At 50.9% G+C, this 26,699-nt stretch overlaps 3 protein-coding genes across 5 annotated transcripts in view; 2 read left to right on the top strand and 1 right to left on the bottom strand.

The window, feature by feature from the left end:
• The window catches only part of SIPA1 (signal-induced proliferation-associated 1), a 36,161-nt gene extending 25,208 nt beyond the window's left edge, over positions 1-10,953 (top strand). For all 3 annotated transcript variants that reach the window (XM_083715384.1, XM_083715386.1, XM_083715385.1), the window contains 9 exons: positions 1,331-1,928; positions 2,218-2,492; positions 3,397-3,624; positions 4,531-4,621; positions 5,697-5,865; positions 6,000-6,098; positions 6,342-6,420; positions 6,668-6,749; positions 9,371-10,953. In XM_083715384.1, the coding sequence (XP_083571510.1) occupies positions 1,331-1,928; positions 2,218-2,492; positions 3,397-3,624; positions 4,531-4,621; positions 5,697-5,865; positions 6,000-6,098; positions 6,342-6,420; positions 6,668-6,749; positions 9,371-9,523 (1,774 nt within the window). In that variant the 3' untranslated portion in view covers positions 9,524-10,953. The remainder of the gene's footprint in view (positions 1-1,330; positions 1,929-2,217; positions 2,493-3,396; positions 3,625-4,530; positions 4,622-5,696; positions 5,866-5,999; positions 6,099-6,341; positions 6,421-6,667; positions 6,750-9,370) is intronic.
• Positions 10,954-13,719: 2,766 nt separating this feature from the next.
• On the bottom strand, positions 13,720-15,452 carry LOC310834465 (insulinoma-associated protein 1-like). The gene has a single exon (XM_083717952.1). It carries the CDS (start codon positions 15,188-15,190, stop codon positions 14,333-14,335), a length of 858 nt encoding a protein of 285 aa, XP_083574078.1. The 5' UTR covers positions 15,191-15,452; the 3' UTR covers positions 13,720-14,332.
• A 10,069-nt stretch (positions 15,453-25,521) lies between these two features.
• Positions 25,522-26,699, top strand: part of LTBP3 (latent transforming growth factor beta binding protein 3) — a 41,005-nt gene continuing 39,827 nt past the window's right edge. The window contains exon 1 of the mRNA XM_083716904.1: positions 25,522-26,075. Coding sequence (XP_083573030.1) covers positions 25,793-26,075 — 283 coding nt within the window. The 5' untranslated portion in view covers positions 25,522-25,792. The remainder of the gene's footprint in view (positions 26,076-26,699) is intronic.

The raw sequence follows: 26,699 nt of genomic DNA, 5'->3' as shown, positions 1-26,699 counted from the left end.
GGGTGTAAAAAGGGCGTTGGAGGGGGGTTGCAGAATCAGCAAAATGTTAGGGAAAACCTGGATGTAAGGCAATGTGATGGAAAAAGCAGTGGAAACAGCTCCAAAAGCTTAAAATCACTCTTTTTTGGTGGGGAGGTTTCCCTTAAAAAGCTCAACAATTTAGGTTTGTTCCCTAAAATGACAACAATTTGGGGGTCTTCCTAAAAACAACTTTGCAGGAATTTTACTTTTTTGAAATATGGCAACCCTGCACAACAGCAATTTTCCCCACTTGTGCTTCTCAGAAACTGTTATTCACAGGCATATTGCCGCTGCCTTATACTGTGGCAAGCTCTCGCGCAGTGCCCCAAAACAGTGCTTTTTTTTCTGGTCGAGAGCGCATGTGATTGTGGCACCGAAAATGGCTGCCAATATTTGACCATCCTGTTTTTTCCCTCAGGCGATTGGGAGGTATGGGATCCCCATTTTTTTTCAAGCTCTCAAACCCCGAACTTTTCTTTCTGTACCACTGTCACAGCACACCAGCAGAGGGAGCTGTGAGGCCTGTTCTTGAGTGGTTGTCAGGGTAACGCAAAGTTCAAAAGCCTCAGGCTTTGGGCCTAGTTCCTTGATCAGTTCAGTACGGAAGGCCTAGCTGCTTTTGGACTCAGTTACTATTATTGCCCAGTAATTTGTTTGTTAGCAGGTTGACTGCCTTAATTGTACCAGCCCTCTGGTTTGGTGGGCTTGCAGCGAGGTCCATAGATCCCTGCCCCCAAATATAGTTGCATGCTGTTTTTTAAGTAGCAGGTTTGGGAAACTAGGATTGCACAGGGTCACTCTCTTAGTTTAGACTGTTCCCCCCACCCCACCACAGTTGTTTCCATCATGCCGCAACAACCTCCTAGAGGTCACATGCCATTGTTTGGCAGGGCCGGAAAATGGGCAGCGAAATTGATGTGACTGTTACCTTTATATGGTAGGGCAAGTAGCCTCAGAGTCAGAGGTTCCTACAAACACCTCTCTCTATCCTCACAAGGAAGAGGCCATTATCAATGTTCAAGGATATTTCTAGCCAGATAAAAGCATTTAATGAGAGCATGAGGCAGGGCCATTGAGGGTTAGGGCCTAGGAAGAAGAGGTGTACTCTGGGGAGAGTCATAAGGGCTAGAAAGCTGCTTTTAAAATATATTCAAATGGAAATTCAGGTGCCCAGAATGCTGAATCCTGGGACCAATGCAAAATTATTTCAGTGATGCAGAGGAATAAGCGATTCCATTGCATATTTTTTATTTAAAAAGTGTCCTGTGTCCTGTCTTCTTCTCTCTCTGCGAATGGCTGCTCCATTCAGTGTGGCTGTCAGCTGCACCAAGGACATCCCACGCTTTGGTCCCTTCATCCCGGCTGAGAACTCCTTTGCCAAGGGCCCAGCTTTCCGAGACCTCCTGCTTGCCAAAGCGATCAACGCAGAAAATGCGGCTGAGCGCTCAGGGAAGTTCCACGCCATGGCAACGCGCACCCGCCAGGAGTACTTGCGAGATCTGGCCCTCAACCACGCCACCACCAGCACATTGGAGGCCTCCTCGTCACGCTTGGCCCTCATCGCTTTGGCTGCAAAGAAGCGCGAGAAGTCCAAGGCGCCAAAGGGGGCAGAGGCACACAGTGCAGGGGCTTTGGTGTGGGGCGTGTGGGCACGGGATGGCAGTAGAGGACCCGAGAGCAAGACTCCTGAGCTGCGGTGCCTGCTGGGCATCTCGGCTGAATTTCTAGTCCTCATTGATGCCCGTGAGAAGAGGGTCGTTTTTAACTGTTCCTGCCGGGACATCCTGGCTTGGACCTTCTCAGAAAGCTGCACTTTGGACCTCTACTATGAGACAGGGGATTACATTTGCATGCGTGTGGATGAGGGTCAGGCCTCTGATATCCGTGACATTGTCCACCGGCTGCAGGTAATAATTTGTTTTCACCCACTCAGGGGTGGTGGTGGGATGCATAGCATTATTTGAATTCAAAGTGCTGTGGTGCTAAATTTGGGTCCCTTGTGCTCCACTTCCTGAATTACAGATGTGGGGTGTGTGTGACTGCTGTTAATTGGCTGTGGGAAAATACACTCTCCATATGCTTAGAGGGGTTCTTGTGCTTATTATTACTCAGTGTGTCCCAAGGCTATACACTGGCTATAAAAATAGGCTCTTTGGTTTAATCTAGTCACACCTGAACTATCTCCCCTCTCCCCAGCTGGTGACTCGGGGTTGCGAGACGCGGGAGCTGACCCTCTTGCGGAACGGGGTTGGCCAGCTGGGCTTCCAGATGGACCCCGAGGGCTTCGTGACGGAGGTGGAGCGCTTCACCTTTGCTGAGACGGCTGGTCTCCAGCCTGGGGCCCGCCTGGTCCGTGTCTGCGAGAGACCCTTGCCCAGCCTCAGCCATGCCCAGACCTCTGAGCTTCTGCGCACTGCCAAGAAGGTCACCATTACTGTCGTACCCCCAGATGAGAACGGAAAGGCCCGGAGGTGAGTACACTTTGGGGGTGGTAGAGAGGAACACTCCCAGGCCCAGTTTCTCATATTTGCTCTCCGTGGTGTGTTGCTTTTAGTTCCAATTTCTTTTGGGTTTGCCCAGTGCCTAGTCCTGGCATTAAACCCCTTTGCATAAGGTGCCTGGGGTCTTGAACTGGAGATAATAGCAGCAGTCCGCTGGGACCTGGCTGTCTTGGCCATAATAAACTTTCTCATTGGTGGCAGCTCGATTTTGAGATGCTCTCCCCAGGGATGCTTGCCTGGCTCCTGCTTTGATGTGTCATTTTAATGACCTGTATTCCCCACCCCCCGGCCTTTTAATTTAATTTGAACTGGGTTCCCCTACGTTTCCCTTCCTTAGCTTTTGATGTATTTGTGTGTGTCTCTCTCTGTGCGTGATCTTTTAGGTTTTCCTTCTTTTGGTGTAACTGTATATGCTTTTAATTTATTTCATTGTGTTGTCCAATTTTACATTCCGCCCCAGGACTTTGAAGAGCAGGATTTAAGTCTCTGTAATGAAATCATACATAAAATTATTCTGTGTGCAGAACAGGTGCCCTTTTGTCTCTTCCCTGCTCTAGAAATAAGAAGGTCTCTTTATCCTTCTTAAAATGACTAGCTTGATTGGAAAGTAGCGTGATGAAATGGATGCTGCTGCACGACAGTTGTGGGTGAGCCAAAGGCAGCTGCTCTCTCTGCAGAGCTGATAGAATAGCCTTGCTTCCCTTTCCTCCTGCTCTGCAGCCTGATGGAGTGGCTGCCATTAGGTGTATCAAACTAGCCCTCTAGTCCTAATGGAATAGCTGTTGCTGGACGACACTTAAGATTATTCCTCCACTCAACCCACAGGATGGTGCTCTGATGCCTTTGTCCTGTTCCTTTTTCTGTGCATTGGCAGAAGTTTCTCGGAGCTGTACCTAAAGTCTCTACAAGAGAAGAGGAGGAGTGAGCCACCAGCCAGCGATGTGGAGTTGACCAGGCCGGGGAGTGAAGCAGGGTTCAAACCTGCCACGCTCCAGCTGCTCCACTCGCTGTCCCTGCCGGATGGGCCCCCTCACAGCCTAGCAGAGGAGAGGACTGAGTTTCTGCGGAGTCATAGTGACCGAACGCCCAAGCCTCCAGACCCGTGAGTAGCACTAGTACCTCCAGCCGCTTTCAGGGCTCATACCCACTCACCCCTTCCCTGTCACATCCAGCCACCTTCCCTCTGCCTCATTCCATGGATCTTAGGAACACAAGAGACTGCTTTATTCAGTCCAGGCTATCTGTTTTTCTAGCTTGGCAATGTCCACTGTGCTTCAAGTGGCAAAGAATCTTGGGCACACAGAGCTTCACCTGATCTTTATAACTGGAGAAGCAGGGGGTTGAACCTGGGATCTTTGCTTGCAAAACAGTCACTCTGCTACAGCCCTTCCACCAGTTTTATCTTGGGTTAGACATGCAACCCTTGTCTGTTTTTTTGCAGGGATGTAGGAAACTGCAAAAGGCCTTTCATTGCTGCTCCAAGCTTCCTCTCTTTTCTGCTACTAGAAGCACCTGTAGAGAGAGAGGCATGGGATAAAGGGAGTGTGGGGGGTGCATGTACACCTGTAAACATGTCTTTTCCTCAAGGCCCATGATAACAAGGTTGCAGGTAATTGGAGGGGTGAAGAGGGCTGCTAACATTTGTCAGTGGACCAGATTCTGCTCTGGGGCTACTAGCTGCCAACTCCTTTCTTTTCATCAGCTTTTGTAGCTCCAGCAAGAGGGGGAGAAGGTTAGACATCAAAGAACAGAATAACCATATCCCTTCCTCTGGCCATTTTTAAAAAATGTGTGATATTCAGGAACCAAGGCTGCAAAAAAAGGCAGGGTTTCTTACAAGATGTGTTTAGATCTAAATCGGACTGTTATGTGTTGGAAAGCGTTTGTAGGAAATGCTGTGACTTGGTTCTGAGACCTCAGATGTGGTATCAGCAACACATCATCCTTTTAACCTACGTTCTCCATTCCTGCCTCCATGTCTCAGTGTCTGGGGTCTCATTCTCTGCAGGGTGCCACCTCAGGACATCCCTGTCCTGCCAAATCCCCCTCCGGATCTCATCCTGGCTGCCACGCCCAAGCCCTCTTCAGATCAGGACACAGTAAGTGTTTGTCTTCCCTCTTTGTACCTCTGTTTATGTGCCTTTTGATTTTAACATTAATAATATTCACAACAACCACTTTAAATAATATAGTGGCATCTATGTTTGTGGTGATTTACAAGGAGCATGTTTGGCAAGTTCCTGCCTCAAGGGGCTTACTGTCCCAAAACAGACACAGGGGAGGCAACAGGGGAGGGATGTGTTTCAGGCAGAGGAAGGTCTTCCCTTTCTTCCCCTTCCTGATCCTTTTAACTGGGGGTGCTGTGATTGTGCATGGGACATTCTGCATCAAACTGTAGCTCATTGGTAGGGAATCTCCAACCCACGGGCCTAATGAGGCCTTCCCATGGCTCATGAGGCCATTTTGGCAAAGCCACACCTACCAGCCCCTTGCCTGATGAAGGGGTGGCCATTTCTGGCTATGATCCTCTGTGCAGATGCAATTCCCCAGCACAGCTGCACTCCCTCTCCAACAGTAGCACGTGAGGCAACCCTTTAAAGTGGAAGGAGTTGAGTGCAATGTCACAGTGTGTGTGTGTTTGTGTGTGTGCGCGCACACACACACGCAACCTGCTAGCATTGTATAGCCTGAGGCATCAAATATAAGAACATAATAAGAGACTGCTGGTTGAGGCCAATGGCCCATCTAGTCCAGCATCCTGTTCTCACAGTGGCCAACCAAATGCCTGTAGGAAACCTGCAAACTGGATCTGAGCACACAAGCCCTCTCCCCTCCTATGTCTTCCAGCAACTGATATTCAGAAGCATTACTGCCTCTGACTGTGGAGGCAACACTAAGCCCTGAATCGCACCCCATTTGTCTAAGTCTATGCAGCATACACGTCCCCTTCTCCATCTCCTACCCCTTGTAGCAATAGTAGAATTTTGCTAGTTTATGAGGATTGGGTAAGAATATCCTGTTGCTGCTGTCTTAAGAGGGCTGGAAAGTTTCTTAAAGAAAAAAGAAAGCCAAAGTTTTCTCAGGAAGCTGGATTTTGCACTGTGTGCCACATTTAGTCGCTTGTGCCACATGGCAGAATGCACAGAGGGCTGTTTTTTCTGCTCTGCTTCCTAGGACCATCCTGGAGATCCAATTGTAAACAAGAAAGAATCTGTTGTGGGCCAGGTAGCCAAAGGCCCCGAATCTCTGCCTCCCGAGGAAAAGACCTCTCCACACTTGGAGTCCAGAGAAACAGATAAGTTCCTGCCGCGGACACTTTCCCTGCGGAACTCCATCACCAAAAGTAAGAGATCCTCCGCCCTGCGCTCCTTCGCTGTCCCCATTTCCCCGGGTGCAGAGGCACTGATGTGGCCACGCCTGGGCGGGCCAAGGGTTTGCTTGAGGACTGAAGGCCTTGCCCTCTCCTTTATCCCCCAGTCCTCTCTGAAGCTGGAGAGTCCCTGGAGGATGAGTGGGAGTCCATTGCCAACTTGGCTTCTGCTTGCAACAGCATCTTGGAGGCCCTTTCCAGGGAAGGTGAGTGATTGTGGGGGGCCAAACCAACAGGCTGGCACTAGCTGCAGCAAAAGTCTTGTAACTTAGTGTAGGGTAGCATCCTAGGAACACAGGAAGGTGCCTTAGAACAGGTCCGACTTGAACCTGGGACCTTCTGTGTGCAAAGCCAGAGTGCTGCCACTGAGCTATGGGCCATTCCCCTATCTAGGGCTTTTCTCTTGCTCTGGCTGAATCCCTTACCTGTGCCTCTTTCTCCATCCATAGGGCAGCATGTGCTGGAGAGCAGGGAATCCCTGTGCACCACCGTCCAGAGGGGCACGAGCCAACAGCAACCCAATGAGGAGTAAGAAATAGTTCTCTCTGTGTGTATACAAGGGGACAGGGAAGAGAGATTTGAGCATGCTGGAGAGGTTCAACTGTAGGGTGGGGAGATCTCATCCGTACGTCAGCTCCTCAAATTCCTTCTCTCCATTCTGCAAGACATAGCAAAAATATATACATCTTCCTAGTTACATAAAAATGTGAGAACAATCATTTGCCAGGATAGTTAACATCAGTGTCTCCCCACCCTGGTTCTCCCTTCTTTTCAGGTCCCAGTTTCCTCTCAGCCTTGCTGATAAGGTCCTGCATTTGGAATCGACACTCAAGAAACTACAGGAAGATCTTCAGAAGGTGAGGTTGTGAGCAGGAATGTAAGAGGCACAGAGGATCAGACCAGCAAGATTTTTGCAAAATTTACTTTTGAAAGGTATTCCCCATTCTCCCAAAGTTAGAGCCAAACTAAAAATGACATTAAATTTTCCTTTGCACTCTTAAAAAAAGAGCAGCTGCCACCCTTTTGATAGGGAGGGGAGGATGCAAGTTATCAGGATCTCAGCTGGCTATTGGCACTTTGGAGGTACTGCACAAAGACAAGCCACACTTTTACCTGCTCCACACTTGACATCAGGTGTAGGGCAGGTGGGCATAGTTTGCCCAGAATGGACTTGTGGGTCAAACTGGGTGGATATACATGCTGAAAGTTCCCCACCCCTACTGTTAACCATTTGTTCATCCCACATTTTTGGGTGCCTTTCCCCATCACTTTCCTAACTGCAAATTTTATTTTATTTATTTTTTAAAGCAGATTTGTTGTGCTAGAGCAACAGAGCACTTTAATCCCCTTTAATTGTGCAACTCTCAAGTTCTGGTGTGCACTTGAATCGCTCCCACAAAATTCCAAGTCTGGACCCCCCCCCCCTAGAGTCTTTGCCCTCCTGTAGGCAACAACCCTTTGGGTATTTGAAGAATTCTCCTCTGTCTTTTCTTCTCCAAACTAAAGATGCCCAGTTCATTCAATATTTTCTCATGGGACTTATTTCTCCCCTGAACCAGTTTTTTTAAATTATACAAGGTATTCTACCTGAGGTACATGTCACTGGCTGCTTCTGCAGTCTTGAGGAACGGGTACATCTGCCGCAGCAGCTTGTTCAGTGAAAAAGCCCACCTGGCCATACATCATAGGGGCAAGCGAGCACAAGGTAGTTCAGGATCTATTGGTGGATATATGGGGGATCAGCCAGCGTTTTTCATTCCCAAAAACAGCAACAACTAAAACAACTACCCCACCACCATAAATAAAAATAGGTTGCTGAGAAAGAAAACTTGGGAAAAAAGCAGAACTGGGTTTTTGTGAAAAAGGGCTTGTGGACTTGGCATCTGTTCTGATGCTGAGCACAAATTCCTGGCCTGTGTTTGTGCTCAAAAGCCACCTTGCCCCTTAAGTCTTAGTGTACTTCCATCCACCTGAGCTGCAGTTTTGCACCTGATTCTGGTTGGTAGACCTCAAGATTCTGGTAGAACAAGCAAGTAAGTCCCACAAGCCCAAAGGCTGTTCAGCCCCTGGGTTATCTGTGTATAAATAAATGCAGATAGAATGAAACCTTTGCAGTGAGGGAACTGCCCATAATCTTCATTCCCCCCCTTCAAGCCCTACAGAAAGCCATCAGATTTCTTCATGAATGTGAACCATTAATTCTTCCCTTCCCATTTTCCTTTAAAAATCATTCTGAAAGGAGGAGGCTTCCTCTTAAAATAGCTTGGCATCCACCTATAACACCCTCACCCCCGGGTATGTGTCATTATCAGGACTCGCTGCCCAAACTCAGACATTGCAGACTGTCTGGTTTTCCTCCCTTCGTAGAGATGTGGGTTTCCTTGTTTATTTTTTAGTCATGCCATGTGGAACTTTCTCCTCAGCAATGTCTGAATTAATGAGGCCTCACTAGAACAGTTTGTGGGGTATTGCCTACAAAACCTCCAGCCACAATGCATTTATTAATCTCTGAGGTGCTGAAGAAACTCCTGAGCAGTCTTGCTGGAACAGATCAGTCCAGTTGTCATTCAGGAAGCATTTTCTAGCCAACAGGTTCCATCCTTATCCCCCACCCCCGCCACTCTGGTGGGCCTAATTTGACAGGGGGGTGGTGCCACCTTGTTGTCTATCACCTAACGCCGTAGTGACATCAGGAGACACTGCATTTTGAGGCCCCAATTGTTTGCACTTGTGTGGGGCTGTTTGAAAGCCCTTTTCGAAAGGGTCCTTGTGGTTGGGAATGTTTCCAGCCTGGAACAGAATGCTGAAGGAGAAGGGAGCCTGATGGAACTCCTGGGGGCTGAGTGTTCCTCCAACAAGACATAGCAAACAGGGAAGGGCACTGTCTTCCTACCCCCTCAAGTGCTATTTATTTATTTATTTGTTGAATCCTCACCCAAAGGAGCCCTGGGCAGCAAACAACAGAATGGTGAAGCAATACAATTAAATATAAATTCATTCATTCATTCATTCATTCATTTATTTTAAAAGCATTTAAGAGCATCTTTTTAAAAAATCAGCTAATAATTTCAGGGTTGCTGGGAGCAGTATCTTTTGGCCATCAAAAGCCTGGGTGAGCAGGAACGGTTTAAAATTCCTCCAGAATGTTACACTGATGCAGAAGACAAGATGCACCTCACTGGGGAGGGTGTTCCACACATTGGGACCCACCACTGAGAAGGTCCTGCTGTGAGTCAGCATCATCCGGAAAACACACAGTACCAACAGCAGCAGGATCTGCTGTCTAGGCATGCGACAGGGTCTCTCTTGAGGACCTCGGCGAGGGTGTGGCTTCATATGGTCAGATGCAGGCTTTAATTGTTGCAGCAACAGCAGCCTTGTCCCCTCAGCCTCTAGATGGATTAGAACCAAGCCAGCGTAATGGGATGGAGCCCCTGATATGTTTTTGAGTTTCCTTTCTTCCTTGTTTGTCCTCCAGGAGAAGGCTGAAAAGGCGGCGTTGCAGGCGGAAGTGCAGACTCTTCAAGAGAACACCCAGCGCTTGAAGGAAGCGTCAGAGACGGCGGCAGCTCAGCTCAGTCAGGTCACACAGATGCTGGGTGGCCCCCCAACGCCTCCCCACTGCCCTTGAGGCCCTCTGACCTCCCTCACACCTTTGGGGGCCTAGGAGGGGGTAGCTGGTGCTCTCTCTCACTCACTCGTTACTTGGAGCACAACAGAGACTTTTGACAGGCTGTTCCAGTACAACGTGCTCCTTCCCCCCCCCCCCACTTAAGCCCTCCCTCTGCTAGCCTTTGATGTGGCTAGTACTGCAGCTCTCACCACTGGTTGGGGGGGTGTTGTATATTCCCAGAATGGGGGGTGGTTGGGTGGAAGCTGAGGTTTGGGGGCCCAAAGGACACAGGGCTCAACTGGCCGCCTTGGGTGAGGTGGAACTCTTTGGGCCCCTGTTAGCGAACAGGTTGCACCTATCGACCAAGGCTTGCCACCCAGTTCCTTTCAGGGGCTACTGCCCCACCCCCTTCCCCAATTAATTTGTGCACCAGCCTGAAATCTTAGTTTGGAGCCATACAAGCCTCCTCTCCAGGGTGGGGTTAGGGGTGGGAATGGTTGTCTTGTTGAGCATCTTTTTTAATTATTTTAAAAACCAAATTACGATTTTGGACCCTGGACTTTTCTTGCCACCAGCCCCCGTGGAAATGCCACCCTTGTGGTTCCATCGGACAAAATAAAATAAAATAAATTCACCAGGCAATAACTGCAGATCGCCTTTGAGGAAGGGGAGAGTGTGACATGCCCAGGTTGACGATTTGCCCTGGGCAGAGTTGTGTACAGTGGTGGTGCTGGAGGGAGAAGGATTGAGCAAACCTTCCCTCACTGCCTCCATTCCCTCCCTCCCTCCCTCCTCCCCCCCCCAACCCATCCCAGCACTGATTTGGGACTGCACAGGGGGCTTCCTGCCTGATGGAGGCCTTGGCCCGCATGCCCGTTAACTGTGAAGTTTTTGAAAGCTGTGACACAAGCCCTGCTCCTTCCTTGCCCTGTGTGGTCCTCATGTCCACCTCTTGTAACCCATCACAGATTCTTCCTAGGTGGGGGCAAGACAATCCAGCTTGCTGTTTTATCTCACCGCCTCCAGTGGTGCTACCCATTGCTCCCCCCTCCTCGAATTCTGCCAGGGGTAGCCAACGTGACGCCCTCCGGTTGTGGCGGACTCACACCTTCCCGGACTATTGGCCATGCTGACTCAGGCTGGTTGGAGCTGAGAGCCCCAGAAAGATCCAGAGGGCAGCTCGTTGGCTATCTTGATCTTGGCCCGCCCCACCTCAAGAAGCAAGAGGAGGTGGGGCACCCTTCTCCCCCTGTGCCGTTTTGTGTCTGTGTGTCCTGTACATATTTTTCCTTCCTTCCTCCTTGGACCAAGGTTAAGAGAGGCGAGGGGAGGTGGGGAATCTTTTTGTCCGTCTGTCTGCCCCACCCCAGCCTCCTGCCTGGATTTGAACTGAATGTACAGACTAGCCGTGGCCCTCCTTGTGCAATAAAGTCTTTGGTCTGCAGCCACATGCCGTGGACTTCTTTGTCGTCTTTGCTGGCAACTTTTGGGGAAACGGGGGGCCTGGAAAAACAAGGGGTGGTTGTGTGTGTGTGTTTGTGTGTACACTGCTGGTTAAGCCGAGGGGAGGAAGTGGGGGCACGGTTTCTGTGATTCCATCTAGATGAGCTGCCCCCTCCATTTCAACTCGCTTTTCTCCTTTTGTGTCTCTGCCTTCTCCTCACCCACCCATATCCGCTGATATCAGAGCTAATGCTCTCTATAATTCCGGATGGAGAACAGAAGCCACTTCCTTGCTTGTCCAGACTCGCTCCTTTTAGGAGACTTGCAGTTAGTGGTTTTGTTCCTTCCTTCCTGGCTATATAATTAAGTGGGCTAAATCTTAGGTTTGGCTGAGGACATTTCATAATCAATATAATGGACTCTGCCTGGGTGAGTCCTTTGCCCGCCCACCTGCCCTGCTCTCTGACCCCTTAAGTGTTTTCCCTTCTGCTCCCTCTACCCATTCGCTCTTCTCAGCCTACGGCTTGTTCTCTTCCTTTCTGCTTAGCCCCCCTGTCTCTCTGTTCTTTGCTCTACCTTCTTCCTGGGTCCTCTTTCTGCTAGTCCTCAGTCACCTTGTCTTCCTAGCACCACTTTCTCTTTGCCAAGGTCCATTCTGCCTATCTTCAGGCCCTATGAATGGGGCTCCCACCCCCCACCCCAGCCCTCATGCAAAATGTGTCTTTCAGTGGCTGCAGTGGTTACTTCTGTTGTCAGCAGCTCCCTCTGAGCAGGTTTCATGTCAGCACAGCAGTGTGTCTGTGCGCAACCCGCAGCTTTATTTTGTGGATTGCCATTGCATCTTTTGTTTTGTTTTGTTTTAAAGCATGGGGGCAAGGCTACTTTTCATGCACAGCAGCGCCTTTGACAAAGACCACGTTTTGTAAGTGGGAAAAGTATGCAAGATTCTGGCCTGCACAGATCTCTTTGTTGTGCCCGTTGGAAGAGTCCAGCAGCTGCCAAAGAATTTGCAGGTCCTTTCGCCAAGAAAAAAGTGGAGTGGCTTAAAAAGATGTGGCTTAACACACATCGCCTCAGAGTGTAGCGTGAATGAAAGGGGCCAATTCAGCAGATCAAAGAAGAGGCAGCTGCTTCTGAGGTTTAGGATCCTTGCCCATTCAAATGTGTGATGTGGTCAGCTTTCTCGGAACCTCAGCGTTTGCTTAGATGAAGTTCCACTTGTGCCCGCAGAGGGCCACTCCTGAGGATGGGCTCACCTGGACTGTGTGAGGGCTGCCCTTCTCTCTATGGCACACACTATAATCATAAAGGGTCACAGCTGGCATTCTTCTATGATATATCACTGGTGAAGAATGCTTGTGGGAAAGGAACACCCTTTCGGAGAGCATATGTATCTGTGTGAGAGAGAAGACCTTCATGCCCCTTTCACGACTTTGCCCTGAGCTTGAAGGGACAAGCTGTACATTTACAAAGTACATTCTGTTGAGGATTCGTAACAAGCTATCAGCCTGATCCAAGCGGTAACCTTTTTGTAATGCCAGGGCTTAGCGAAGTGATAATAAACAAGAGGGTGCCCCTGAGCAAGTGCAGACAGCATTCCATGCTGCTGAGTAAACACATACACACACACACACAGTATTTGACATTAAAAGAAAGGAGAGAGACAAAATAAAGGCTGTGCTCTCCCTTTCCCAAGCTCAGAGTATCCTTTGCCGTTAGAAAAGTTCAGGGGGCCATTTTTTAAAACTCTGAAATCATGACCAATTCTGAGCATATGGAGAGGGACTTTCCACCTCTTCCTCTCTCATAACTAGCAAAGGTCTTTCAAACAAGGCAGAGGAGGGAGGGACCTACTCCCCCTCCCCGCCGCCTTTTTAGGACACCATCCAGCTTGTGGGTGGTGCTACAGGGGAGGCTGGAGGTGTAGGACGACACAAATGCAACCCAATGACAGTGCATTAAACAACACAAAGAACACACACACCTGGGTTTGTGCACACAGCATTGTTCAGCAGCAAGGAGGGTGTTTCACGAGGCAGCTTAACAGGGTGTAATTACTCTCAAACCATTGTTGTGCACCCAGTCTGATGGGCTAAAGGGAGCATCACCCTTTGCAGAGCAAGTTCAACAGTGCTCTGATTAACCTTACTGGACTCTGTGCTTACTGGGGTAGAATAATTTGAATGGGCTTCCCAGATTTGTGAAAGTGCTGCTCTAGAATGTGCTTTTGAATTAGAAGTTTATGGATAAGTGCATATTTCTTTTAACTCAAGCCCAGTTTACACATCCTTCCAAGAATAATGCATGTGGAGTGATCATGTTTTTGAACAATCTCCCATGCAAAGAAAAGGCTCCCTGTCAGCAGAAAAGTAGTGCATCAGCAACAGGCTTAGGCAGGGATGTTCCTCGCTAATGACTTTTCTTACTTGGAGAAAAGCATTAAAAAAAAAAAAAAACTTTCCCCAATCTGCAACCAAACCTAAGGGGTACAATCTGTTTTCATTAAATGCGCCAAAGCTTCAGGTATGACGTTTTACCCATGTTCATTGATTCTGTGACATTGTGTATGGATTAACGAATCTGAAATCAAAACAGCAGATTTGTTTCTGAATGTATTCCAAACACATTTGGAATAAAACCACGTGGTTTCACAAGCATGACTACCACCTCTGGCAATGAGACACCATGTGTCCAATAATGCAAAACTCTTACACAGAAAGAGGAGAGACAAGGCAGGTTTGCCTTTTTTTTTTCAAAATGCTTCTTTTACTATCACATAATCACAATCTCAAATTCCAGCTGTCCGCATTCTCACTAATACCCACTTCCTATTCCCTTGCACCCTGAAAACCGCACTGGAAGATCAGTTCTTCACTGGATGATGCCTCTTGCATTTCAATCTGTTCTTGGGGAGGCTGTACATGCTGGGAACTGCCATTCTCACTGCACAGTTTCAGCTGGAAGCTGGGAACTGAGAAAGTCGAAATTGTCTTTGTACCGGTAATCTGGCGCCACAGATCTTAGTTCAGGGTCCATGCAAGAATCCGTTGTGAAGTGCAACAGAAGTTCTGCACTCTGGCTCCCAACAAATAAAACAATACATTTAGGTCCCCACAAAGGCCGTAGCAGCTTCAGAGTCACACTGAAAAATCATCGAGAAAAGGTGCCAGCCTTCGGATCACACAGAAGTTCGTTTTCTGTCCTGCAGACTGCGGGTGATGGAGAACGGCCGGTGGCACAACACGGGTATCTGGCTAGCCCTGGCTCCCCAATCCGGACAGCTGGGGCAGGGGCCTGTAGGGCCAGGCCTTGGCAATGCAGTCCCCCCCCCCTTCTCAGCACTCTCTGAGAGGGCGTCCTCGATCCCGGTCCTGGCGGGGTTTCTTAAAAGGGTTTCTTGGGCCAAGGGGCGAGATTGCCGCGGAGGCACTGGCTTTCGGACAGCACCTGCCCTCCGGTGCTGTGCAGAGCCAAGTGCTTGCCAAGGTAGGCCCGGCGGCGGAAGCGCTTGGGGCAATGCGAGCAGAAGTAGCTCCCTTCGGCGGCGCCGGGGTGGGGCAGGGCCCCCCGGGGCGCGTTGCCCGGCTCGGGGCTCTCGTTCTCCTTGGTGGTGCCCCCCGCGTGCCCGCCGCCTCCGCCCCGGGGCTTGTGCCAGCGCCGGTGGGAAGCCAGGTTAGCCGGGCAGCTGAAGGCCTTGCTGCACTCGTGGCAGCGGTACTCGACGCGGGCGATGCGGGAGCAGCAGTGTTGCGCCAGCGCCAACGGGCCCGGGTAGGACTCCTGGCACAGCTGGCACACGAAGGCGCCCAGCAGTACCACCGCCCCTCGGGCAGGGGCTGCGCCGCCACCCCCGACGGCCCTCTTCGCGGGCGCCAGGGCGCTGGGCTGCTTAGTCGACGGCGCGCAAGCCGACCCGGTGCCCAGAGCCTGCGAGGCGCACGTCGGGGCGGACGCGCCCGGGGCCGGCGATCCCGAATGGAGGCCCCCTCGCTCCAGACAGCTGCCCAGCGGCGCGGCGCTTCCCGCCAGGCGCAGAGGGCTGGGCCCTGGGGCCGGGCAGTCTGGCAGCCCCCCGGCCCGGGGCAGCTTCCTTGGGGCGGAGGAGGGCAAGGCCAAGACCCCTCCGGGGAGCAGCAGCCCCGACGGCACCCCGCCGCCATCCACCTCCTTCTGCGGGGTCCGGATCCGGTAGGAAATGGGCGCTTCTCGACGCGTCCTCTTCACCAGGAACCCCCGGGGCATCTTGAGCGGCTCGAAGGAGGGCGGAGAAGGGCGCTGGCGCTTAGCCCTTGGGCACCAGGGGCCTGGCACGGCGGCGCACGTCGAGGGGGCTGCTGGCACCTGTTGCTGCTTTGCGGGCCCTGCAAGAGAAGAGGCTTCTAAACTTGGCGCAGGGGCTCTCCCGTTGGCGCGTCCTGCTCAGGCTTTTGTTAGCCGAGGCTGCTGCTGCTGGTGGTGGCGACGTCGGCGGCGTCTCTTGCCCGTGCCCGCTGTCGTGTCTTCAGCGCGGAGCCAGCTGGCCTCTGGGAGCAAGCACGGCGGCTGCCCCGCTCTATAAAGGCCCGGGCGCCTATTGTGCTGGCTGGAAGCTGCAGATGGCTGGTGCGGGGCAGCCAATGGGCGCTGCGCTGGTTGCGTGGCTGCGGGTCCCGTGGGGGCGAGCGGCAGATGGGAGCACTGGCCCTGGCGCGTGGGCCCTGCCATTATGCAGATTGGGGGCAAGGGGTGGCACACGCCGGGCCGCCACAAAAGGGGGGTGGGCTGCGGGCTGATCCCCCAGGGAGGCTGACAGCATCAACGGGCCAGGCAGGGCGGGCGGGCGAGCGGGGGTCTGGGGGAAGGTTAACCCTTTGCTGGGCTTTTTTGGAAAAGCAAGAAAGACGAACAAGAGACAGCGGGCAAATCCCAGTTAAGCCTGCAAACCCCGTTTTTTTCATCCACTGCTAGAAGGAAAAGCCGGAGAAGAGGAATCGGCTTAGTTCAGGGTGTATCAATTTATTTGGCTGGAGAGCCCAGCTCTCCTCGGTGGCTTGGAGCAAGTTCACATCAACCCTACAATTGCGATTTGACAGAGCCGGTAGGTAAGGTAAAGGTAAAGGTACCCCTGCCCGTACGGGCCAGTCTTGACAGACTCTGGGGTTGTGCGCCCATCTCACTCAAGAGGCCAGGGGCCAGCGCTGTCCGGAGACACTTCCAGGTCGCGTGGCCAGCGTGACATCGCTGCTCTGGCGAGCCAGAGCTGCACACGGAAACGCCGTTTACCTTCCCGCTGGTAAGCGGTCCCTATTTATCTACTTGCACCCGGAGGTGCTTTCGAACTGCTAGGTTGGCAGGCGCTGGGACCGAGCAGCGGGAGCGCACCCCGCCGCAGGGATTCGAACCGCCGACCTTTCGATCGGCAAGTCCTAGGCGCTGAGGCTTTAACCCACAGCGCCACCTGCGTCCTGAGCCGGTAGGTAAAGTGCCTTTAAAACGATGCCACCTTTGGGTCAGAAACCCCATTTTCTATTTCAGCTTCACTGCTTACAACCAGGAGGTAATACAACCCTTGTTGCATTCATGCCTTATCTTTAGCTACATTATTCTCTCCCCCAGACATAGGAGTCAACTCCCAGGGGCTGAGGTCCCTTTGCTTTCCCAATAAAATGTTTAAGGGGGCTGCCCCCAAGTTGATGGGCATTGCCATTCAAATAGTGCATGTGTGCGCAAGTGTGTGCCGTGTCATGTGATCAATTATGCGGGGTGGGGCTTACCTGCCCCCCCCATATTTTATTCAAGTTGGCACCCCTGCCCCCAGACCTCTCTTTCCTATATATATAATCACACATATGCACATTCGGTCAGGCACACATGCATATATCAAAAATACATGAGTTAGCATGACTGAAAGTTTCCCCAATGTGAGAAGCACCTTGTGCTCCAGCATTTATTGCTTACAGAGGCTACTTTTCTCCATAGCAGAGGAAAGGGCACTCTGCATGTAATCGAAAGCATTTTAATAAATATATTCTACTGCAGGACATGTTTTGCAGGTTGAAATGTGCCGCTGAAAGCAAGTCCTTGGGCCAAACTCAGCTGCTTGGGTGGAGATGGTGGAGATAGCAAGCTACTTTATACATACCTGCTCTGACAGAGAGCAGCAACTCTCCAGAAGGAAAGGGATTCCCGCCCCCTCATCGCCATCAAGGGATTGAACCTGAGACCTCCTGAATGCAAAGCAGGTGCTTTGCCACTGAACTCCCAAGGAGATATTAATAAACGCAGCAATATTTGTCTGTGGGTAGCAGTGGCGGCCGTGTCCCAGTCTATGACTGTAAATGAGTGACCTCGCTTCCTGGAGGGAACTTGTAAGTGGCCGCTGAAGGTTTGTTTGAGGTCCTCGTGGAAGGGGCACGACACCTCTGTCAGTTCCCTTCCCTTGCCATCTTGAGAGGGAAGAAGCACAAAGTGCTCCTGCCAGCCTTTCAGAGCCCTTCAGCTCCCCTGCCCTTGCCCTCGCCCCTACCCAGACCAAGATCCATCATCTAGGGCGGCCTACCATCCGCCACTGTCATCTGTTGGTGGGGCTAGGTCTGGCCTTCTAGAGGCCGCAGGAGGGGCAGCATGTTCTGTGTAGATTCATTTCAATATTTAGCATGCGCTGCCTGCTGAATAAATGAAGGTGGCTGTAAGCATGGGGGGGGGGGGAGGTACTGACCTGGAGCCTCTGAGCATTGCATGTATGCAGCTGAGCCTGAAAATCCATGGGGGTGGAGAACCGAGACACTGAACACTTGCACCACTGTAGAGCTGGAGGCTGTCTTCTCCCTGCAAAAAGTGCAGTTTTCCAGCGGTAGAGCCCGGCTCAGTGGTACAGCCCAGCTCTGCATGCATACAGAGGCGCAGCAAGGTAAATTGGTACCAGGATGCGATTTTTTTTTTTTGTCACGCCGCCCCCCTGAAATTATTAAAAGAAGGAAAAATAAGATACTTGCAGTTAACAGTGTTATTTTCTTATTTATTTACATTGTGAGCATAAGCTCTTTAAACTCTTTCCCCCCAACTTTGAACTAGCTCCCCTCCAAAAGTTTAAAGCTAAACTGCTTGCCAATTATACAAAGATTGCAAAGAGGGGGACTGCACTAGAGGGGGAGAGGGGAGTCAGAGCGATCTTGCCCAGTCAGGGGCTTGCGCGGTAGTGGCAAATAGATAACTCCGAAGCAATGACCCTGGCCAAGGGCGCGTGGGCGCAGGACGGAGAGATTCCAAATGCAGCTGCCCAGAAAACTTAACAGACCCACTCACAAAATACAACGGGCTGACAACAGCATACACGATAGTAACAAAAACAATAGCAACTGTAGCCTCACTCCAGGAAAGGCACGCGAATGTAACAAAACAATGGTTGCAACAGTAGACTCTCTGAAAGAAAGGCACAGGAACGTAACCAATTAAAAGTAGCAGCAGCTACACTCGCAGAAAGATGCACGGACGTAGCAGAATAAAAGTAGCAGGAAAGAGGCGTTTAAGATAAGAGGCTTGGGAATTAAATGCTTGAAAAGCAAGGAAAGCTAAGGGGGAGCGGTGGCGGACGGATTCCCGAGAGGAAATGCGCCGGAGGGCGGTTTGCCGATCGCAGTTTTGGCGGCGTGATGGCAGCGCGCTGCCCCCCAAAAGATGGAGCCGGGAGAGGCCCGCTCTCTCCGCCCCCCTTCCTCCGCCCCTGCACACATAAGACCCCACTTCAATCCTTTGCATCTCTAGCTGAGGCTCCAAATATGTTATGCACTTGATGGTCTTCCCCAATCTGCAAATTTCCAGTGGGAGTTCCAGTCCACCTGGAGGGTACCAGGATGGAGAAGCATGATGGGCGAAGCCAAAAAGGTGTCCTCTAGATCAGAGCTTTCCAAACTGTGTGTCCTAATACATTAGTATGTCAGCTGCAGTGTGTAGCTGTGCTGTGCAGACGCTCCCCACACTCCTCCCAGAGCTGGAAAGAGGTTAGTTTAACCTCCAGTTGGCTAGTAAAACTGAACTACTGTGTCGCGAAATAATGCATGTCCAAAAAGTGTGTCACCAACATGAAAAATTTAGAAAGCTCCGCTCTAGATGCCGTTGGACTCCAAGTCCCAGCACCCCTAGCCACTGGCTAAGCTTGCTGGGGCTGATGGGACTTGTAGGCTAGCAACATTTTGAGGGCACCATATTGGCTACCTTTTGTATAGACAATATTTGTTTAGGTGTGCCGGTGGTACCAATCAGAATAAGGCAGCTTCCTATGTTCGGCTCTGAACCACATAAGGAAGGAATTGCAAACCCCAACTGATCCCTGTTCTAAACTCAACCTGCTTTGAGCCAGGACTACTACTTTTCATTATTTTTAGACCATCCCTCATACCATATTGGCAGTGTGCAACAACGTTTACAGAAGGGATAAAGTGCCCTGCCCTTGCTGGAACTCCTCCTTTCATGTGCACTCTCAACTCTAGCAAGTTATGATCGTGGTGAGAGTGCTTCTAAGCATGTGCAAAGCGTCTTTTCTTCAGCACTGGGTGTCCACATATACATGGGGCAAGGAGATCCCAGGTTTCTGAGATAGCCCTGCCGTCTCAATGTAGAAATTAATCAGTGGATAGGGGAAGTGGAAATCTAGCCCCAGGTTCTGGGTAAGGGGGTTATTTATAGGATGTAAAGTTGCCCCTGTTCCTCCTGAACACCAAAGGGATTCCTCTATTAGGATAGCCAGTCACTGCATCCCCGGGGGGGGGGAGGATAAAAGAGGGTGCGGATTGCATCCCCTTTGCAAATGCTAATTTACATGCATCGATGCACATTTAGAAACAATTCCTGTAATTTAAACAGAAAGGCATCTCGTCATAGTGGGGAAGACTGTGACCAGGTAAGCTGTGTGGCGCCTGCCTCGTCTCCTGTCCAGTGTTGCTAACTGAGGATGGGCAAATTAAGAATCATTGTCCGCTCCCCTGGCTCCCCTTCTGAAGGTTCTTTATCTTTGATTTATTTAAAAAGCGGTTCTTATCTTAATCTGTAAGCCACCTGGAGTCCCCGTCAGGAAAAAAATGTGGGGTATAGATAAATATCTAACACACACACACGTGTATTTGTACATGTATATGTATATAGGTTTGTACCAGACAGGATTTTATCTGGAAGCTATCTTCTAGCAGTGCCAGCCCTTCAGACAGAGAACTAAAGTATTTCTTGGTAGCCCCATATCTCACCCTGCTCAGGTGCCTCCTAGATGTCTCTGCCTAGGAGGCACAATCTAAGAGGCCCACAGAATTCGACGGTGGTCCGAGTATCCTGCCCTCTCCCCTCCTCTTGGAATAAGCAGCAGTCCTTCCAGTCCAAATCTGGGCATCTGCCACAGCACTGTCGAAGTAGTGTTGCCTGCGTGTGCGGAGGAGCCCTCTTTGCACACGCACCCCCTTTATTTGAAATGCTCCGAGGGCTTAAGCTATGCCCTTGCACACAGATTCCCGTGGTGCTTTGAGGTCTCAAAGGTAATACCAGGTAGGCTGTTGTTGATTTTCTTTTTAATAGATGCAGTCACAATAGCGGTGTGGTGCACACTGTGTGCACGACCTACACTTAAAGCAAGCCAAGGAAACCCACCGTCTCGAGAATCCTGGTAACTGTTGTTCACCCATCACAGACCTCCCATTCCTGGCAGTTCCCGGGATTCTTGGGGGGGGGGCGGTTTGGGGTTGGAAATGTGCTTCAAATGTGCTCTTCCACAGTTTCTCTGTATGAAACGTCTCCGGGATTATTTTCAAAGCAGTTGTGGTGGGTTTTTTGGCACACTTCTTTTAAAAATAAGCTTCCCTTGTCTACCCCCAGGTATTCATTGGGGAAGGGGGAAAGAAACCACCACCTAAACACATGTGCCCATGCGCTCGTGCACACACACACACACACACACACACACACACACGCAGGCAGCCATGGGGTGGAGTAGGGTAGGGGGGGTAGGCTTCAATTGTCCTTCCGAGTTTTTCAGCTGTGCCTTTGCTCATTGTATGCAGGAAGCGCAGTTGGTCTTGGATCTTTGCACACACTGCGGGGACAACCCGTCCGCCCCCCCTCCTTTCTGCAACCTTGCCCCCTGCTCCCTAGGGGTGGGGGCAGGCCAGGCCAGGCCTCCTGGCACATTGAGATTTGCAGCATCCCTCTCCCCCCCCGCCCCCCAGGAACACAAGGGAGTGTGTCTGAAAAGCACAGACACGCGCCTGCCTTGACCTCCCTAACCCCCATCTCCATAAAGCTGCAAGGCCCCCTTGCAGATGCCAGACAATGGGCCCCCCTCCCCAGCGCAGCACCACCACCACCACCGAGGAGCTGTCTGCGGTTAACCCGTTAGGGTCCGGATCCGCGAGGAAAGGGAAGGAAGCCACTGCTGGAGTGGATAAAGAAGGGTGAGGTGTGAGACGTGCCTGGTTTATATATAGGAAGCCTAAAGTTAAAAGGGCAGCGAGTCAAGTTGCGGCAGCTTCTGTGAGCAACTTGCCCCTCTGCAAAAAAAAATAAATAAAGCCCTTTGAGGTTTCCTTCTCACACTGAACCTCAGTTTTCTGATTGGGGTATACCCAATACAGGTGAGCAGCACAGCCCCTCTCTCAGGTTATGCCCCCTCCCCAGGCCTCATGAAGGTGCCCTTTTCTTCCACCCCATCAGCCTTCCTTCCTTCCTTCCTTCCTTCCTTTTTGCCTCCTCATTTCCCCCGCTTTTGAACATGCCTCCCCCCTTTTGTGTAGTCTCTGAACAACTGGAAGCGGAAGTAGTTTATTGGATAATAATAATTATCATTATTTTTAAATAAAACTCTTCTCCTGGTTGTGTGGCTTGAGGATAAGAAGCGGGGGGGGGGGACAGAGTGCCTTTTGCTCTGTGTCTGTGTGTAGCACACTAATGTCAGAAAGTAATTGCTTTCACTTGCTTTCTGGAACAGTAGGTCTATTGTTCTGTTGTACAGTACTTAAAAACAAACAAACCATACCTCTCTGCATACTTATTTAAGGGGAATCCCATCACACCCAGTGGTGTCTTCCTTTTGAGTAGTGCTGCATAGGACAAGGGAATTGGAGATAGCTATGATGAAAATTTAAACAGGGCAGTCTTTAATTCAGATTATCAAGCCAGGACACTTTTGTATTTGGCACAACTCATCAGGGTCCTGGCTATGTCCTCTGTTAACCGTCCTGTCTGGCACCTTTCAAGAAATTCAGACTGCAATTCTGTACATATTTAACAGGGAAGAAATCCCCATGGAGTTCAGTGGGGCTTACTTCTGAATAATGTACAGCTTCTTTGGCATGAACCCACATTAGAAATTGTGATAGCTGAGACCCCCTTCTGAAACAAAGTAAGGCACTTTGGTGCTAAATATTAATTGAGCTGCAATGATTGCTGCTGTTATAAACTGTTTAGCGATCTGTTGTTGTTTTAATGGATTGTGGTTTTCTAAAATAAATTAATAAAACTGCAGTGTTTAAGTGTCCACTGTTTCTTCACAAAGAGAGAACCAGGATTTGGCCATCCCCACCATGACTTATTAGTAAGCCTTACCGATTCAAGGGGGCACCAGATACCACTGGGCTTATTGGTGTTTCGTAATATTTGGATGTATTTACAAATATACAGAAAATATTGTGCTTACCTTAAGGTACATGGTGTTACAAAGTCACCTGCTCTCTAGGGCAAATGACCCCAACCTGGTACCCTCCAGATGTTTTGAACATACACCTCTTTCTCACAATGGCTTCTAATATCCTTTACCTTTGTCTATACAGTACCAGCTAGGGTTGATGGGAGTTGTAGACTTCCCAGGTTGGGGGAGGCTGCTCTAGGGAGAGGAAACTAGCTCCCCACCCCAGCTACTAAGATGTAACTTAGTTTATGGAGCTCAAACAGCTTCCAACCTCTCTCCCTGTCTAGCCTGTAGTAGTCTCACTCAAGCTGCAGTCTGGAGAGGAAAGTTTGCTCCTTTCCCAAAACATCTCTCGCCTCTTAGGGGAGAGTCCAGCTATTTCTGAGTCATTTTGCAGAGGAACTCAGGGCCCATCCACATCCCAGCTTAATGTGGACCCCCTCCATCCTTTTTTAATTTCCAATTGTCCATATAACTGGCACGGGAGACAGCTGCTGTCTCCAACTTTCTCCTGCTAATTCCGGAGTTTTCCCATCCTTGGAAAATCCAAAAATGAAATCTGCTCCACTTTAAAAGTGCTCCCACTAGTTTTCCGTGGGTGCCCTTGTTCCCCCCCTTTTTAAGTGGGTGTTTTTGAGGTGGTGCAGATTATGCAGAGTTGCTTGAAACAGCAAACAGTGGAAAAGGGAGAATAGACATGGAAACTTTGGTTAAAATCTCATCCAAATATAAACTGCTCAGGGATGGGCTGCCAGTGGACAAACTGAGATTATGCAAAGTGTGGATTTTGTGGGCAGGTTTGGATGGGCCTTTCGTCATGTTACTAAGAAGCAGCCCAAAAGAGCCAAGAGTCTTGAGGCATGCACCTGATGTTGGTCAACAAACGCTTAACAATTAAATGACTTAGTCTTTCAAGATGCAGGAAGATTTTTGTTGTTTGTTTGTTCTTGAAGAAGCAGGAGACCTTTGGAGGGTAGCAGGTGGTAGAGCTGAATAAATTGCATTCACAGCCAGAGATGCATTAGGCTATCAGATTGGAGACAGACGCCCATGGAGGTGCTGAGCGATGCGCTTACTTGTGAGTCATCTTCACCACTTGACTCTCCAGCCTTGGTTGATCCTATTTAAACTGGAACAATGAGGACATTGAAAGGCACCTACACACATACTTTCATATACAGTGGTACCTCTGGTTATGTACTTAATTCGTTCCGGAGGTCCGTTTTTAACCTGAATCTGTTCTTAACCCGAAGCACCACTTTAGCTAATGGGGCCTCCCACTGCTGTCGTGCCACCGCCAAGCGATTTATGTTCTCATCCTGAAGCAAAGTTCTTAACCCGATGTACTATTTATGGGTTAGCAGAATCTGTAACCTGAAATGTATGTAACCTGAAGCGTATGTAACCCGAGGTACCACTGTACTTAAGAGTGGTTCCCTAACCATGCTGCCCAAAATGGTGGCATGCAGGGAACAGCAATGGTCACTTTCCCCAAGTTATCAACCTCTCTTTTGTGACTGGGCCTAAGACTTCAGTCAGGCCATAGACCTATCTAGGCCAACATGATGTTCTCCCAGTGATTAACCAAATGTGAGAAGCCCACAAGCAGCATGGGAGCGTCATGGTATTCTCATGTTCCCTAGCCTATGGTATTCAGAGGCAGGTTGCTTCTGATCCCATTGGTAACCTTCTCTCTTCCATGATTTTGTCCAATCCCCTTCAAAAGCCATCCAAGATGGTGGCCATCACAACTTCTTGGGGCAGGAAATTCTGTATTTCATCTATGTGCTGGCTGTTTCCAGGGCACCTGTTCACACACAAAAAAGAGAGAGAAAAGACTCATTCTATCCAAGAGTCATGAAAAATAAAATTAACCCCCCCCCAAAGAAAAACATTCCTAAACTGAATGAGCCTTGAGGAAGAAGACATTCTGTGAAGCTTCTTCCACAACATCTGCTGTCAAAACTTTCTGGAAACAACTGAAGGCATTTTTGTTTCCAGAAAACTTTTCCAGGTGGATAAGGTCTCATTCTTAGGTGTTCGTTTTCTCTTGTTTCTAAAAACCTCTATACAGCAGTTAAAAATATTGTTTTAAATATTATTTATTCATTGTTTGCTTGTTTGTTTTCATTTACATTGTACCTTTTCTCCAAGGAACTCAAGGTGGTGTAGATGGTTCTCTCCCTCCCTCATTGAATCCCCACAGGAACCCTGTGAGGCAGGTCAGGCTGAGAGATGGTGGCTGGCCCGAGGTCACTCAATCAGCCGGCTGGGACTGATGGGAACTGTGGTCCAAAACACCCAGAGGGCACCAAGTTGGAGAATGCTGCTCTAACCACTAAACCACGCTGGTAGAATGCCTTCACTGTTTTACGACATTTTAGTTGCTTTTTATGGTATGTTTGCAAATCAGCTTGAGAAAAATCGACCTGCGGAAGGCGACTCTCAAACAAATGGATGAAATGAAAGACGGTGCCGGATGACTGCCTTCACTTCCAGATGAAATCAGCCCACCCTGCTGCGTCTGAGGACCCTCCTGCGTAGTCTGTGGAACAGGGCTCCGGACTTCTGCCACAGTCGCGGGTTCGATCCCCAACACCGGCCACCTGCATATTCCTGCAAGGTGTTGGACTAGATGACTCTCGGAGTCCCTTCCAACTCCACGATTCTACGAGTTCATGGATCCTATGATTCTGTAGAAGTCCTACTGCTAGCTCCGTCGCCAACCTGCCCTCCTCCTCCTCCTCTGATGTTCCTTCCTTCCTTCCTTCCCTCTCTTTCCCGCGCCCCCTGTCGGCCCGTCCCGTCGCGGTTCCCTTCTCCGGCCGGGACCCGCCTCTCCTCTCTTCTCCTGCCGCCGGCTCCGCGTCTCTTGGCGGCGCTCCCAGATTCCTGCCCCCGGCCGGAGATTGGCTGCGAGGCGAGCGGAGCGGGCCCGTCGGGGCGCGCGTTGCTCTCCAGCCTTGGCAGCCGCGGCCGGGAAGGCGAGCCGCCTCCGCTCCGCTTCGCCCCTCCTCTCCTCCTCCTCCTCCTCCTCCTGCTGCTGCTGCTGCTCCTCCTGGGCTCGCCTCCCCTCCGCTCCAGCGGCTCCCTCGGCCGCCTCGCGCGCAGCTTTCCGCGGGGCGCCCCGTAGGGGCCAGGCGAGAGGCGCGCCGCGCTCCTCCGCGCCGGGCTTGGCCTGCGGGCCGCGGGATGCCAAGATGCCCTGGCGGGGGCTCGCCGTGCTGTGGCTGCTGGCGCTGGGCTGGCCGGGCGCCGCCGACGCCGCTTCTGCCGCCGCCGCCGCCTCGTCGTCGGCGGGCCCCTCGGAGCGGACGGCGCTGGCGCGGGAGCGCTTCAAGGTGGTCTTCGCCCCGCTCATCTGCAAGCGGACGTGCCTGAAGGGCCAGTGCCGCGACAGCTGCAAGCCGGGCAGCAACATGACCCTCATCGGAGAGAACGGGCACTCCATGGACACGCTCACGGGCTCCGGCTTCCGCGTGGGTGAGATGGGCCAACTCTTCTCCCCCCACTCCAAGCAGGGCGGGAGAGGGGCCAGGGAAAGGCTGGGGAGGGGGCCCTTGGGGAGTTGTTGTTCCGGAGTTAAGTCACCCACTTGCAAATGAAGAGTTAACGCTCCCTCCGCCGAACCCCTTCATTTGCCCCAGATGTTGCTCAGGCGAAGCAGACATCCCCTCCTTTGCAGAAGTGCGTTCCTGGAGCTGCTCACTGGGCTCTGATGCTCTCTGGTCAATCCCAGTGCAGGAGGCAACTCACCCCTAGTGTCAGGATCCAAGCCCAAGTTAAGCCGGGAAGGCAAGCTGGATGCTTTTCCCAATAAGAGATGCACTTCCTACGGTTTGTTTTTCAACATCGAGGCCAAAAGGCCTTGCCCACTTGAGGACACTTAACCTTTACGCACTTTTCCAGAGAGCATCTAGCAACACACATACACACACACCACTGCCGTTGCCCCTCCCTCTCTCTGTTCTCTCTCTCTCTCTCTCTCTCTCTCTCTCTCTCTCTCTCTCTCTCTCTCTTTTTCTCTCTCCCCCGCCACCCCATTCTTTCCTCAACTGCTTTTGGCTGGTGGAAAACCTTACCTCATGTCCCAGCCCATCTCTGGGG

The sequence above is a fragment of the Podarcis gaigeae genome (assembly GCF_964106915.1).
Source record: "Podarcis gaigeae genome assembly, chromosome: 16".
Lineage (NCBI taxonomy): Eukaryota > Metazoa > Chordata > Lepidosauria > Squamata > Lacertidae > Podarcis > Podarcis gaigeae.
This window is presented reverse-complemented; position numbering and strand designations above follow the sequence as displayed.